The following is a 16593-nucleotide window of genomic DNA, read 5'->3' as shown; positions in this document are numbered from 1 at the left end:
TAGCTGTTCTATTATTGTTAGTATTATCAATTGTATGTTGGAATTCATTAATATTTTAAACTAATATCTAGCTACTTTCTCCTTTAACTAGTTCTCATACACTTATGTGATGCCCAGTTGAAATGTAGCTTTGCTCTTAATTATATTTCGTATTACTTTAAGTGGACGTGAAAGTCACAAACGATTGTTGAAATAAAGCTACATAAAAAATTTCGATAAATATGGTTCTAGTTAACCTAAGTAGCAAAACTTTTCTTTATTATACGTCGTTATATTGCTTAGTAGTGCATCTATTCCATTACGAACCCAAAGTCCTATCAAGGATTACCAGTAATTACGAGTAATGCTTAATCAACATGTGATTTCATGTAGAAGTCTTATTTACCATATACTTATCAATTCATCTACGTGTTTGATAAGTAACAGTACAAACAATTATAATTGTGTTTACAACATTTATTTTAGAAATTCCACAAGACAATGAAATTTAAAAAGATAAAGTTAAGAAGAAAATAAATATTATTAATACTATAAATTCATGTTGAAATCCACTTATTTTACATTTCAAAGCTTAATCAAACAGATAGTTCAATTAAAACAATTGAACAATATATATATATATATATATATATATATATATATATATGTTATATGTTTATAGGCAATTATCTAAATTACTTTATTAAACTTTATGTTTGTTTTAATTTGCTTTGTTTACATAAATTTTTCACAAGAAATATGAATTCGAATTTTTCTCATTTCACTAGAGATACTAAATTTACAGATATTACTCATAAAATTATCGTACAATTTATACTCATAAGATTTAAACAATAAAACTCACAATGTAATGAATAATACTAAAAAAGAAATTGAATTGAATATACTATTTTATATAATATTCTCATTAAAATAGTAAGAACCTATTGAATCATTGTGTTATATATATATAATCATAGAATAATTCAATCATTCTTATTTAGATTTACTTCATTTATTTTATTATGATGCAAGCTGGAAGATTCAATTGTCCAATGTTTATAATCATTTATTAAATGAAAGTAGGTTAATAAATTATCATTTTGAATTCATTGTATTATCACTAGAACATTCTGATGTAAGTTGATCACAACTGTTTATTGAATTGATATCTAATTGACTATGTTTACTTATATTATCATTAATTATACTAGTATTACTGCTACCATTACTGCTAGTATTTGTTGTAGTACTTAATGTATCCAAACTAGAATTTAGCTGATCATCTTGGTGATTAGAATTAATTTTATAATCAGGAGGTTTAATTGGTTCATTTCGAATTAATCCTAATTGATTATGTTCTTGATGTTGTGCTTGTTGTTCATGTGCATACCAGTAATTACAATCACATGGATGTTGATATAGTACTGCATCACTATCTATAATGGTGGCTGAGGATTTATTGATTCGTTTTCCTTCTAATTTTTGACCAGATAATAAAAAACCATCATCATTATCATCTTCATAATTACTAAGTTGACTCATATCAGCAACTTCATCACCGATTTCACCAGCTAATGAGGTAGAAGCTGAGTCTTTTTTGTTGATTTCCGGAAAATCATTGACTGTATTAAAATGACGCATAGAAGGGGATTGTGTTACCTTTTTAATTTCATGGCTACGAATGTGTGGTAACTCTAGAGAATGATGCATCAATTCAGCAGTTTTACAAGAATAAAGAGCACTTGAACTGACTTGTTTATATGAATTATACAAATCAGCAATATATTGTTGCACACATTGATGGTTAAGCTCAGTATTAAATGGAAGTTCGCACTGTAAACATCGACGAATTGATATTCCCAAGTTTTCGTTTGGTGATTCTTCTTGTTCTGTTGCTGAGGCTGCTGTTGTCGTCGCTAAATCGTTACCAGTAATCAGCTTACGGTGATGATTACAAAAGGCAGCGCTTGACGATAGATAAGGAGGTATGACACACTCACGTGTTTCTTGGTGGTGATTTTGTTTCTGTTGGTAAATATGTGAGTTATGAGGTAGAGTATGAGCATGACACACTGTCAGAGCATCTTGTGTCACTGTATTGTGCATGCAACAGTTACATTCATTTTGATCACACGGCGTTTTACATTCAGACGGTTTTTGATGCGTTGGTTTATGATGTAAATGTGGCTGAACAATATAAGGATATTGTTGTGATTTCGATTCATACTGTGATTTAACATATTTATCATTATTATATGTTTGTCTTGATTGAGGTGATAACGTATAGTGATGCTTTTCACAAGGTAATTGTGTAGAGTTAATTGTTTGTTCCATCGCCTTAGGATGATGATGCGATTTAGTTTTCAGTTTGGAAATTGCCATTATACGATCGTATCGTGGTACATGAATATTGCTGTTTATAGCATGTTCAGTATCATTTAATCTGTTTACACCGACCATGCTCATAGATCTGTTGTTATGCATTACACTGATTTGGTCTGCTTTATCATTACGCTCATTTTGTCTTACTTCATTGTCCAATTCGTAGTGCTTTATTAATGGCGCACTTTTTACCGTCAAACTTGTATCACTTATTGTGTTCATCTGTAGCTGATCTTTCCTTATTTCAGATAGTACTGACGATTTGTCTGTTTCAATAAGTTTATCTCTAGAACTCTGAATAATTCTTGGATAATTTTGAGCTAAATGTTTACATGGTACTGTGAATTGTGCGTTGGAATTTTTTGATTTTACTGATATTAACATTTCTTCACATTCAGTTTGTTTCAAGTGCTGTATAAACGCACAAAATAATTTCCAGTCAATAGGGGATATATTAAGCTTGACTTCTAGATCCTTTAAAGGACATAGATCTAGCACACTTCCCGTGATATTAAACTTTCTTATAGAATCTGTATAACGTCTAATAGTTGATGATACAGTTGTATTATCCGGTGTTGTGTTTACAGCTGCTGGTGGCATTGGATCATTAATTAGTGTTTCAGACTCTTCAGAACTTAGTCTTTTAGTTAAATCTGAATTGTTCTGAATGTTAATTAATTGATTATGTGACCTTGAGTCTTGACAGAGGCCCATTTTATTACTTTTGAAATATTTGTTAGTTAAAATCACTATTCTTTCAACCAACTGACATACTTCATTCACTGTAAATTGATTTAAAGGTTTCTTTGGAACTGTCTCCTGAAGAACGGAGAAATAAAAGATAATAAGTACCGGTTTTATTATTGATGTAAAATCGAACTGAATAGTTACCACTCAACTCAATGATAGTTTCTTATGTAATTACTTAGCTATGAACTACTGAAAATCAATAACCACAACATATTTGTATTGTCTTAGTTAAGAAAACAGTACCTCTTAAACTCAACTAAATACAGGAACTAGCTCATTGTGATAATTATTACCACAAATAAATTTACTTATTTATTCTTTAGAGCTGACTTAAAAAACTAAAAATGTGCTATTCTGCATCACGTTAATAGATAACTCTGGTGTATATGAAACTGCATCAGTGATTTTGTATGTATCATTACCAAGATTTGATTTGATGATTTCGAATAAATTGAGCATTGGGTAGATTGTTATAAATAAATAATATATTTTTGATATTCCAATGAGTAGAAAATTAGATTTTCTACTCATTGGAATATCAAAAATATATTATTTATTTGTGCATCAGTGATTGTTTAACGAGGTACTGTTAATTATATAATACTCGATACTGTCACACAATAAAGTGAAGAACATGGAATACAGGCAACATTTTTTAAAAATCTAATGTGACCCTAGATATTTTAATATTAATCAAAAAGCTAATAGGAATCCAGGAAAAGAATGTCCTGTTTGTGAACCAATGCAACTTTGTTTTCAGTGCTTTTCTGGTATAAATATATGTGGAAGATAATTTCGTTCACTTTTGCATTAAGTTGAATCAATTATATTTGACTGGACGTCAAAACACTTCTTACTAATAAGACTAGAACTTACAAAAATTTATCTACAGTAAAGAGATTACTTTGTTGCATGTTTCATAAGAATGTGATTGCATGTTAATTGAGACATTTATACTTTTAAAGAAACTTTGGTGAAAAAAAACAAAGTGAAAGGAAATAAAACAGCTTGTGCTATAGCGCAATGTTAAATTAATCTATTGTATATGTATGAATATTACATACTTTTTATTAACGAAAAATTGTTTAGCCATTTACTGTAGGAGCGTAGTTCACTTTGTTTTGTATGTATGGTCTGTGGGCCTAAAAATGCTTAAATTGCTATATGTCTGAATTAACAACTTAATTCATTCACAATTGGATCAACCAAGATGCTAACAGTTTTTGGTTAGACATTCAATATCATTATAGAGACATTTCCATAAATAATACTTTTTAGGCTTCAAATTCAATACCCTTATAATATTCTGATAGATGTTCGGTCACAATTTCGCGAGCAGTTCGACAACCACGTTTAGTTTGTTGTAATATGTAAATTACTTCACAAAAAACAGTTTTGTAGAATGTCATTAAAAATTTATATTAAACCTAGATAACAGACAGCGGATGCAACTTACCTTAAGTTTTGCAATGCATGATCTAAATGAATTCTTTTTGATTTCTGTAACATTAGTTGGTAAAACAATACCATGATCTTCAGTCATATTAAATGTATGTGAACGTCGACTACTTCTTGAACTGGTTGGTTTTCTTTCTATCACTAGAATAAAAATTTCATTTAAAAGCGAACGGATTAATTACTATAATGAAAAATAGTGGTTAAAAACGTCTAAGGGAACAAACGATGAGTAGTTAATTTATAACAGATACTAATTTGTATAATTAATCTTTAGATACATTTTTAAAGTAACAGCAAATCAGTTTTCCTCCTTTCATTCTCAGGCCCAAGGTTCGTTGCTAAGTCAATCATAAACTTGTTTATCTTACTTATTAGTTTTATTAACAACTAAACTTACAATTCTCAGTTATTTATGTTTAATAGAATTTTATGCTGGGAAATCTAACAATGAATAAGTAATTTTTGAAAATTCCACCAGCCATAAGTAGTGGAAAATTTGGAATTCTGAATGACATTTGTTTCGTATTTTACTTAAATATGCTAGGGATCTGAGTTAAACAGAGAATATACCAAAGTGAAGAGTTTATGAATCTTCAAACTAATCAGCTTTCTAGTTAACAAACATTTGAAATATAAATTATTTTCAGACCATAGATATTGATCAAACAGTTTTAGTAAAAAAAACATGAAATCTTTTATTACTTTCAAACCTGTTATATTTAAATTTGGAGCCATTATGATAGTAGACTGGACAACAGATGGGTTTGCCTCAATTATTTAAAAGGATAGGCATTGATAATTGTCTTATACTAGGCATAGACACTCAAAACCGTACAGATGTACTTTGAATATTTTCTATTTGTCTGGAGAAAATATATCTTTCATGTTATTGTGATCGGTTAAACAATAATTATTGAAGTTAGAAACAATCCGATTGAGTAGATCGGATTCGTTAGTTAGTCTCCTGATGTTTAACGGGAATTGTCTGACAAAAGAAACAAACACACTTTTAATTTCATTGGACATAAGCTAGCCTTGATTCATCTATCAACTATTTTGTCTCGTTAGCAACGGTTACTCAGAGGAATTCATGATACGTAATCAAGAAATAAATGCGCATTCCAAATGTCCAGTTGCAGTGGAATTCCTTTTGGGAAATTGTCTGTCACAAACCAGATAATATTTACCATCATTTGCTGCTGATTAATGTAATTACTACATAATCATAATCAATTTAGTAATTAACATCCCCTTTCTGTAACTCTCCATATATATAATGTTTTTAGCTCACTTCGACAAACAGCAAATTTGTTATTTTTAAATCATTGAGTAACCATGTTGTTTTTGTAAGGTAGATCAGACCAGAGATTAGCTGGGAGTCTCAGGTAATGAGGATTAGCATCGCTAAAAGTTAAAAAAACCCTTAAAGATATGGCATCAAGTGTGTTTTTGCTTCTGATGATATTGAGATTCATCCTTTCACTTAGCTAGATTGATTGCCTCGAGATTTTTGACGTCGGAAATCTCAGAGACTTTCAGAATTAATACGTACCTGGTGGTCAGAACCCTTTTAAACCAACAAAATATATTTAAACTCATTCACTTTATTGCAGACTAGAGGGTAGTTTCACTGCTGGATAGTGCTTGAGTTGTATGAATTAAAAACTAGTAAAATATCATGACGATAAAATCCTTAAATAAGTTTGGCTGACATGAATGAGGATCTGTGACGGCTTATGTGCCTAATCTATATTCCAGGTAGGTTCCAATAACTGGCAGTTAGGTCCAGATGCTCGAGTATTTTTATATATCCAGTCGATAGCAGTAATTTTAACTAGAAGAACATTTTGTGTGCTAATAGATCATTGAGTGATAACTAATGTCTTTAGTGTTGATCAATTTGAATAATCCATGATGATATGCTAGTACTATTGAGTTAGAAATATTGTAAACAACTTTAGTGAATCTTGACATTTTTCTAGTACCAATTAAATTCATGAAACTTTTCTGTGCAGAATATAAATTATTTTGTGAACTTTCTAAATGACAATTAGTTTTATGATCTTACATTACATATAAAGGAGATTTAGGCCAGTGGCCACTAGTATGAGATTTCTCAGCAGTGCGCATCTCCACAAGACCCCTTCTGATAATAATCATCTGCTCACTAGTGGCTGACTTCAAGAGATACTCCTGGACTTCTAGTGAGAAGCTGATACCAGTGGAGTTCAACCAGGTCTGTTGTGAGATATCAGCTCACTGAAGACAATGGTGTACGGCGGCGCAATTTCGTGGATTCGTTGAAGTTAGACATTAACACCGTTGGATGCCGGCTCAGTTGTCTAATGGTTAAGCGCTCGTGCGCGAGACTGATAGATCCTGGGTTCGAATCTCGTGGGGTGCGGGATCGTGGTTGCGCACTGCTGAAGTGTCCCACAATGGGATGGAACGGCCGTCCAGTGTTACCAGGTTTTCCATGGTGGTCTAACTTCAACTGACTCATGATTTCAACTATTAAACTATATTCTCTTAGAAAAGAAGAATATATATATATATATATATATATATATATCAAAATATTTTAATGTAAATTACTGAATACTTACCATTTTGTTCGTTATTGTTTTCGAGTTTATTCATCTTAGGAAGCAGTGATTCTAAAGTAGTTTTTATTTTATAAAAGAAACATACAAGTAATTGTAACAGTTAGTTTTGAATATTAATATATTACACTGAAATTCATTACATGTATGAATATAACGTTAGTTTCATATTTATCTCGAATTAGACATATAGCCTGTTAAAGTCTTTTAGAATATTATGTATAAGCCATAAGCGTGTATCAATTATGTGTAGCGTTCACTTGAGTATTTGTATATATATATATGTCAGCCAAACGATCAGTAAATTTGTAATGCCAAATGCTCTTAAACCGCTAAATATTTACATTTATAATTCTCATTAGGTTTTATTTATTTATTGCACTTATTAATTGCAAGTAGTAGTGATTTTTCGAATGGAAAATTAAAAAATAACTCCCTATAATGGAAACAAATTACTAACGACTCCCCCCCCCAGGAAATGTATTCGTAATTCCTTTTGTATAAATTAGGCAAAGTTCCACTAATCCCAAAAATTCTAATTGAGAAATTACATACTACACATATATAGAAAAAAAACACGCACGTATAGTAATTTACGGAATAATGATTTTAGTTAAGTGAGGTTGGTTGTGCAATGTAAATGAAGCTATATATCTTTACGATTATTACCTAATACACTTATCTGCTGAGGTTTTACTTTATTATTGTATCAAAAGAAGCTTATAAGTATGATTTTCATTTTCATCACGTCAATAGAGTTTTCAAAAGTTGGAGACGGCTGAACGAAAGTTAGGAGCGGCCAAACTAAAACATGACATCAATTCTTGAATTCACTAATTTATGCTATGAGCCATGTTAGTAGATGTAGACTACTTGGTTAGGGTCCGCGCAACTACCGTAACCAATGGTTGGAGACTCTGGGTCATATGGCTGAGAATCAATCACAATGGTGTCCGTGTATACACTCTTTGTCTTCCCTTAAACCGTGATATTAAAACAGCTTTATACCTTTCTTTCTATAAACTAATTCTTTCTCTCTTTATTATATCCTTATATGCAATCTTTCTTTTATATATTACCACCACTGAAGTAACTACTACAAATTTGGTATTCATCTTGTTGTGCTAACGAGATCGTGGCAACTTTGCCCGATGCATATATGTGCCTGACCCTACGTTGTAGCTGACTGAATTCATTGATCATAAAAAAAATTCAACAGTAAAATATGATAAAAGATAATTAATTCTAACATGTTGAAAAAGGTAACAAGAAAATATCATAAATTCAATAAGTACCTGCAATCCAATTGCTCATTTGTGGATTTAAAAATGGCGTTAACTTCATAATTCTCAAAAGCTGATGAATTGTAACTGATCCAGTTTGTAAAATAGTCGAATCTAATTTATTTGAATCACATGATCTTAGAAATTCACCAAGTTTAGTTGGATCTTTATCATAAAAAGCAATTTCACAGATTTTTAAAGTTTTATTAATGCTTGTCAATAATTCATTGGTTATGAGAGGAGGTTCAGTGTTAGTATGAAATGTTCCTGATATTGAGTTTACTCCACTAGTAGCTAGAAATGATGCAGACAATGCTTTTAAACGTACTGCTTGAATAATTGGTCCAAATCTAGAAAATTATGAAATGAATTAAAAAATAGGTTATTCTTATTTTTTTCGACGAAATGTGAATGTAATTGATGATGTTCATTTTATCTGCAAATTAATAAGAAGGTCAACTCACTACGGATCTGTGACATTATGCTAGTTTATTTATTAAACTTTTCATAAGTTTCAATAAAACTAATAATGGAAAATATGAATACCTAGAAATAAATTAATAAAATGATATTTTAGGTGTACTCTGAGCAGCACATCAGTTGCATACCTTAATACCAAAGACGGAACTATGTAAAGGCTTATAGATAAAACACATAGATTTTGCACAAAACAGTTGGCTATCTGTACTCACTATCTCAGCGAACAAAGCGTTGATGACTTGCAGTGAAGATACTAGGCTGAAGTCTCCGTGTAAATATCAACACTAGACTGTAGGTATCTCGTGTTGACCTGTTCCATGTAGGACAAAGTGCTGTCATCACATTTACCTAAAACATGCGACTATGTGGGGACATCGAGGAAATCCTCTCAGGATGTAAAACTCCCAAAGGAGATTGATCTGTTTGAGTCTTTAATATCGACAGCACGAAGATACAAGCACTTACAAATGCATTATTGAGGTTTAGATTTTTAAATGACTTTATAATAAAATTTGCTGACAAATCAGTTAACTTAATCTGCTGTGAATATGGATCATGATATACAAGCTCATTTTCACTTTTAGTGTCCTTCTTTGTTTTTAGTTATTTTTACTGTATCCTAATTTAAATTGATGAGCCACTGAAATTTTTATTGAATCTATAACTCGAGTTATGATCATTTTATCCATACCTTTACAGACGATCAATCCTTTATAGTCGTGATGAATAATATTGAATTCATGTTATACATCATAGACTTTCTTAACAATGGTTATCACATTTAAAGATTGTTAAATTATGGTTCAAACTGTGTTTATGTTTAAAGTACCACATTTTATTTAGTTTTGAAAATTACTTGTTTTGAAATCTGAATTTCAAATTGTTATATCCACAGCTTAGATTCTTAATATACTGCGTATAACTTGAGCACTTGAACGTTAGAACACTCCCAAGTCGCGAATGAGAAGACAGAAGACAAGTGCAAGGAATGCTATTCCAAATAGTGTCAATTATGATACAAAACTATGAGGTATTTATAGTTTTTGGTAAAAACAAAATCATCAATAAAGTCCTCCAATCCGTATACAGGGTGTCACTAGCATTTGTCCAATAGGGAAGCTCCATATAGGGATTCTGGAATATTCTTCTAATAGATGACTGAATGGAATATCTTTTGCTCTTAGGGCTTCCTCGAGTTCACCCATGGTCTGTCCTTACACAATTAAAATGATTATCTCATTTGAGTTATGAAGATTGAATGTGTAACTTCTACTTGGCTTTGAAATCATACTAAACTAATATTCAGAACTAACGATACTATCAGGGAAAACTAGAATGAATTCATTATCATATATGAAGAATTCAATAATTCTAGTACAGTCTAAAATTTAGTTAAAGTACCCTCGCAGATAAAAAAGAAGTATTAGTTTAATACATATTATGATGCTAAAACAATCAAAATTAACTCTTGAATGACAAGTCTACTTAATGTAACTATTATTAAATAAATTTTAGAATTGACACCCAATTGATCAAATGCAAATGAGGTACAGTGAATTGTTTATAAACCATTGGATTAAATATAGTCATATAATTTAAATGTATATACACAATTACATAACTAGATTCAAATCATTAAAGAAGTGAGTTTATTTAATTCCTTAAGGACTTCATTATTATCAGAAAAGAAAATATTTTCTCAAATATATTTACATAATTAAGAATAATAAAGCTTAATTTAGTTAAATTAACAAAGTTTTGTATTCTGTTCACATTAAGACTGCGTACATATTTAATGTGGAAACAAAAAAGAAAACCTTTTTGGATGATAATGAAAAAATTTTTTGACACAGTTAGTTACCATGATAATTTTAAATACAATAAATAATAAAGAAAAACTAAACGGATAGTGAGTAGTGAATGAAATAAGCAACAAGTACCGAGTTTATTTTATATTTGTATAATCTACTACCAATAAGTGTTTCCAACTTAAGCTTTTTTTATAAAAAGAATATTTAGTGTTTAGAGTATACTCATACATTAAGCGAATGTTCCCTACATTTTAAGGGTAAGACGTAGTACTCTGTAGTATATGTGCAGCAGAATAACTTGTGAGAGATTTTTTTATAATTTTTTTCAGGTGACATCTGAAAAGTGCAACTGTATTTTGTTTAGGGATAATGAAATAGCATTTGATAAGTAGATATAAATCTTTCTGAAGATAATTCGGCGAGACTATAATTGATGGATAAACCAATCAAATATAAGATAACAGGTCTAAGATTTTAGCGCAAAATTCATTCATCCATTTGGTAAAATACCGTTTTGGCATTCCTCGGCCTGCTTGAGCATCTGGGCTACCTGTTCCTGCCATCTAGATATTTCAACAAGTTATCTATTTTTGTTTGTTTTAATATATCATTATGTTTATTAATCGCATGACCTATTCTGCTGCGTTTCTGAAAGGTGTACAACCTTTCGTTGTCAAAGTTACAAAAAACTCAATAAGAGCCAACGTGGTTGCTGGCAATATACAGCGAAAGTAATGCACATTATTCAGATGTTCATTTACTGAACTGCTAACATCTAACTGGCGATCGCTCAATATTTATCGCCAGGACCGACCAAGGAGAAAGAAACGGAGACTTGTTGTAATACTTTGTGCTGAGAATTCTATATTGTACCAAAAATATAATATTGAATAAAGCTGATAATAATAATAATAATAATTGAAATGAATACTATTTTTCTCATACATAAAAGGAAGAATAAAGATTGTAAATATTGTATTCTTGGTGTTTTAACACTAATAATGTATACGAAATACAAACGGAAATCATCCTCATAAGTGAGTAAACAGAAATCATAGTTTATATAATGAAGTATTTTTTAAGTGAAGTGCGTGTATGTATATACATACATTTTTATTTCCTTTCATTTAACATCTTTATACTGGTTTGCACACCATAGAAACTATTTTATATGGTCAATTTATTTCTCAAATGATCAGTTTCTTACACTGGATATGCTCTAAATTATAATGTTGCTTTTTTGTTTCAAAACCTTTATGAATCAGTGATAGAAATGAGTGAATATTGTTCCATCGTTTAGAGTAACAATGTTACTATGGTTCTTTTGATTAAAACAATAAACCCAATAGTGAATAATGAACATTACCAAATACAAATTAATATAAGAAAATTAGATTAATAGCAGGTATCTGTGATAATTTTTTTCATTTTAATGCTTTTGAATCAAATAGAGTAGATCACCAGGTGGTATTTTCCTTGTATGTTTTAATGAAAAGACCAATCTTCTAAAAAAGAATATATATCTACTGATCACTTGGAGGTTAACAGTATTTATTATCCCAGGGTAAATAATCGTCATTAATCAGTTCGGAACTCATTTATTTAAATGTAGAAACTACACATGGAACAATCATTTTAAAGACGCTGATATATTTATTGAAAGTTATGTTTTAAATCAATATTGGCGTTTTGTTTATTTGTGTGTCACTAATAAAATAATTTGTCATATTTGTGGCTGATGATGATCAGATAATGCATACAATATACTGGAGCCATATTACCTTAGAAAGTATAAATAGGAGATCTCTTAAATAAGCATTTAAACTTATTACCAAATTTTATATATACTTGGCGATGGTTTGAGATGAACATTATATTTGTACTGCTTTTTGAAAACTACTTTATACCCGACATTGAAGATATTCAGATTTGTTTAGTAGTTAAGCACACTTGATTATGTTTGACAGTTCCAAGGTTGTATAAAAAAATTCGCTCAGAAGCGCCACTCAAAATCATTCTTCTCCTTGTTCTACATGTTTTTCACTAAAAGCAGTAGTGCATTGTTTGCAAGATTCATCTGCATGAAGCAGTATGAAAAAGGAATCTTATCAGGTTTGTGGTTGGACATTTATCGACAGAGGGAGAAAACTCGTTAGGCATGAAACAGGTATAGAACAGATGCAATAGCTAGCAAAGTAAGTCATTAAAGAAGCATTGTTTTATAAAATCGTAGTCGGTTGCTTCATTGTCAAAGGTATAAAGACAATATGGAATAACGGAAAATTGAGATTTCATTTCCAAAGTAATTTTACGGGAGACCGCGTTGGTCATGTAAACTCAAGGCATTTTTTCAAATCAACTTGAAGAACGTCTTACGAATTTATACTTTAGCACACCTTTAACTTTAAAACATCACTGTTATCACGAAGAATTAATTTCTCATCCAATTATTTCTGTGCGCTTATGTAAGTTTATTAGCTGCTGCAGCAGCCATTTTCCTCACTTAACTTTAACACCAGAACGAAGACCACATACAACATGTTGTAACTCAAGAAAAAACAGCGTCAGCGTCACCTATTGAAAAATCAAATAGTTTTGATTACATGGATTTTGTTTCCACTTTCACAATTTCTCATACTCGTTATCTACAAGATGAATCCCAGATACAAAAGAAATATTTCCAATCTTTAACAGTAAATTAATATCTGATAGATATTTTCTATTCCTTTTATGATGCAGCTGAGATTATTTTATCTTCTCTACCAGTTTAGTTAATTTCCGTTATCAGCTCATAGATGACTCGTGCACTTGCGTTTGAAGCAACGTCTGATTCACAATATAATATATTTTTGTTGATTGGTTTCACTACTAATTTTTGATTACGTATGCAAGATAGACCTTTCAGGATCTTCAAAAACATCTTTTTATAACATCCACACTTTATTAACTTATTTACAACAATGTATATATTTTCATATGTGAACAATACGAGGTAAATTAGTATAGAATGACCATTAAAGTACAATGAAAAAGGTAGAGTTCAATCATTTGATCACAATAATCTAATGGCTATTTCATATACCAAATTAATACATCAGAAGACACCATATAGATCTATAATGTTCTATTGGGACGTGGTCAATATCAAGTAGACCATTTCCTATTTCAATAGTTACGTTGTCAGACAACCATTTGCTGTTTAATCAACATTGGTACAACAATGTCTAGAATTTAAACATCTGCTATCAAAATGCCTAATTTTCATTCAGGATTATGATATCATGTAATGTTTTTGTACAAATCTGCCAGTATTATTTGATTTAACTATCAATTCATATGATTCTTTACTAATTTCAACAGTTGATATCATGAGTCAATTGAAGCTAGACCACTATGGAAAACCTAGAAACACTGAACTAGCATCAAGAAGTATATCCTGGGGTTCTAGTGAGAAGCAGTGTCCAGAGGAGTTCAACCGGGTCAGTTGTGAGATAGTAACTCACTAATGACAATGGTGGATGTGTCGCCCAATTTCGTCAATTAGTTTAAGTTAGACATTAACACCATTGGATGCCAGCTCAGTGGTCTAGTTGGTTAAGCGCCTGGCGCGAGACTGATAGGTCCTGGGTTCGAGTCCCGCTGGGCGGGGTCGTGGATGCGCGATGGTGAGGAGTCCCACAATAGGGCAAAACGGCCGTCCAGTGCCTCCAGGTTTCCCATGGTGGTCTAGCTTCAATTTACTCATGATCTCAACTGTTGAAATTACTACAATCTCCACAAAACCCCTTCCTTACTAATTATTAAATAAGTTCAACTACAGATGAACAACATATGGGAAATGTAGTTTTTATATTTATCAAAGGTATCACTAGTTTTAAACTTGACAAAAGATATATTTCGTTCATTATATCTAAAATCAGTGAGTGACTTTACAAAAGATTATCCGACCATTGATGAATTTTACCTAAACATGAGAGAAACTATTAGTTAAAAATTTTTCCTTTACATTAAAACGTAGAAATCAGAATTTATTATACTCCTTACAAGAAATTACCAGTTTTTATAGCCATAACTTTAGATTAATCGTCTATAAGAGAAGCCAAATCCGACGTATTTACATATATGTAGTTATTTTATATGAATTTAGGATTACCAGTGAGATGAATTTGTTAATGTTGAAATATTTAATACATCATATCTATCAGTATGGGGTTGTGAAGATTATTACGTTTCTGATTGAGATCATGATTCGATTGATGTTAGATCACTACTGAAAACCTGGAAGCACTGAACGGCAGTTTCGTCCTCATGAATTACACTCCTAGCTACTACCCAATCTTTCTTAAAATCTTTCCAGATTTCATAGTTTTTGTAAAGTTATGCGATGGATACTTATCCAGTTGACTTCATGAGTATTTACAACGTTTTATAAAGGCATACGTACCTAAACTATTATTTAGTCTTAACTCTGGTTAATAGGAGGTTTAGAGATTGTTAGATTATGTAGTTTAGCATCATAGTCTGACTAAAATTTAACAACCATTGAAAGATAAGGTTAATTGAAAAGCTATTTATTTTAATTTCGTACTCATTGATCGTATAGACTACGTAAGCTTCAGGTTACGTACCAAGCATGACAGCATTAAATCTTAAAGTCGGAATCTATGTGGTTTATAGTTTTAACTTAACTCAGTCTATGATTCTGAATCAACCATCCCATCTTTACAGATTAGTCATAATTATTTTACTCTGATAGCATTTTGTGATTAAAAAAATAAATTCCTTACAAAATCGTAACAGTTCTAACAAGTCAATAATACAGAAAAGTTTCCTATATCAAACCTTATATATGACTAAATAATAGGTGTTTATGGGAATAACGCAATTTCGATAATTTCTTAACAGGCTTTAGAACTAAAAGCAAAAATCTTTAGTTAGAACATTTAAACTTTGAATTATGGTATAGGTATATGGCTGGTGGTAACGGGCATCATATTTGAAATGGAAAATCTTAAAAATCAGCGAATTTGTTGGTATCAATGCCAAGGTTTATTTTCTCTGAAAAAGTGGCCTACATTAAGTTACAAAACCTCAGAAATACAAGTTTTCTATTTATTGGATTATAACAAAAAATAGATTTATTATAAATCATAAAAATGTTGATATTAGTCATAATGTCTTGGTGGAAGGGATTAAGTTTATGTATCCAACTTAGAGGGTAATGTGAGTTTGTATTTTATTTGATAAATAACAAGATAGATTAGTCACTAAAAATCGATTATTAGTAGTAATGAAAGTACATCGGGAGATTGTATTGACATTGATCTGATCTGACAAGGTGAGAGAAAATCATTATTTTGAATGGTAGGCAAAGGTCAAATAAAGATAAGGAAGGAAATTAGTGGTGTTTATGCGGACACGTTTATCCACAGAGTTGTGACTAAAATTTAGACCAATACCAAGCTTCAGAAACGGATTCCGAAAAACCTTGGAAAATTTGCTAGCAGTCTACATATATAGGTGAGTTTTGCACTTCTCTCAATCTTCTGAATTAATTTATTCAATACAATACTTTTAATAGGATATTTTTGACTTGATCATAATGAACAGTGACTGTTCATAATTATGTCCATGTACACATTGTGTATTAATACTTATTGTCTTTTTTAAAAAAGTCCGACCATGGAAATACGCGAAGCGTATATCAGCTAAATGTAGTGGATCAGAAACATCATTTAAGATTAATATTTACCTTTTTTGTCAATGGTCATTATTGTATATGACTACAATCTCCTCAATATTAAGTAGGTTTCAGACTAATGAGCATAATTAATGCTAGTGGTT

General features: G+C 30.8%; 1 protein-coding gene across 2 annotated transcripts in view; it reads right to left on the bottom strand.

The window, feature by feature from the left end:
- Positions 1–436: 436 nt before the first annotated feature.
- MS3_00005463 (uncharacterized protein) overlaps positions 437–16593 on the bottom strand; it is an 84058-nt gene continuing 67901 nt past the window's right edge. For both annotated transcript variants that reach the window (XM_051213535.1, XM_051213534.1), the window contains 4 exons: positions 8471–8808; positions 7179–7229; positions 4571–4713; positions 437–3183 (listed from right to left, as the gene is read on the bottom strand). In XM_051213535.1, coding sequence (XP_051069524.1) covers positions 1078–3183; positions 4571–4713; positions 7179–7229; positions 8471–8808 — 2638 coding nt within the window. In that variant the 3' untranslated portion in view covers positions 437–1077. The remainder of the gene's footprint in view (positions 3184–4570; positions 4714–7178; positions 7230–8470; positions 8809–16593) is intronic.

The sequence above is a fragment of the Schistosoma haematobium genome, chromosome 3, assembly GCF_000699445.3.
Source record: "Schistosoma haematobium chromosome 3, whole genome shotgun sequence".
NCBI classification, from domain to species: Eukaryota; Metazoa; Platyhelminthes; class Trematoda; order Strigeidida; family Schistosomatidae; genus Schistosoma; species Schistosoma haematobium.
This window is presented reverse-complemented; position numbering and strand designations above follow the sequence as displayed.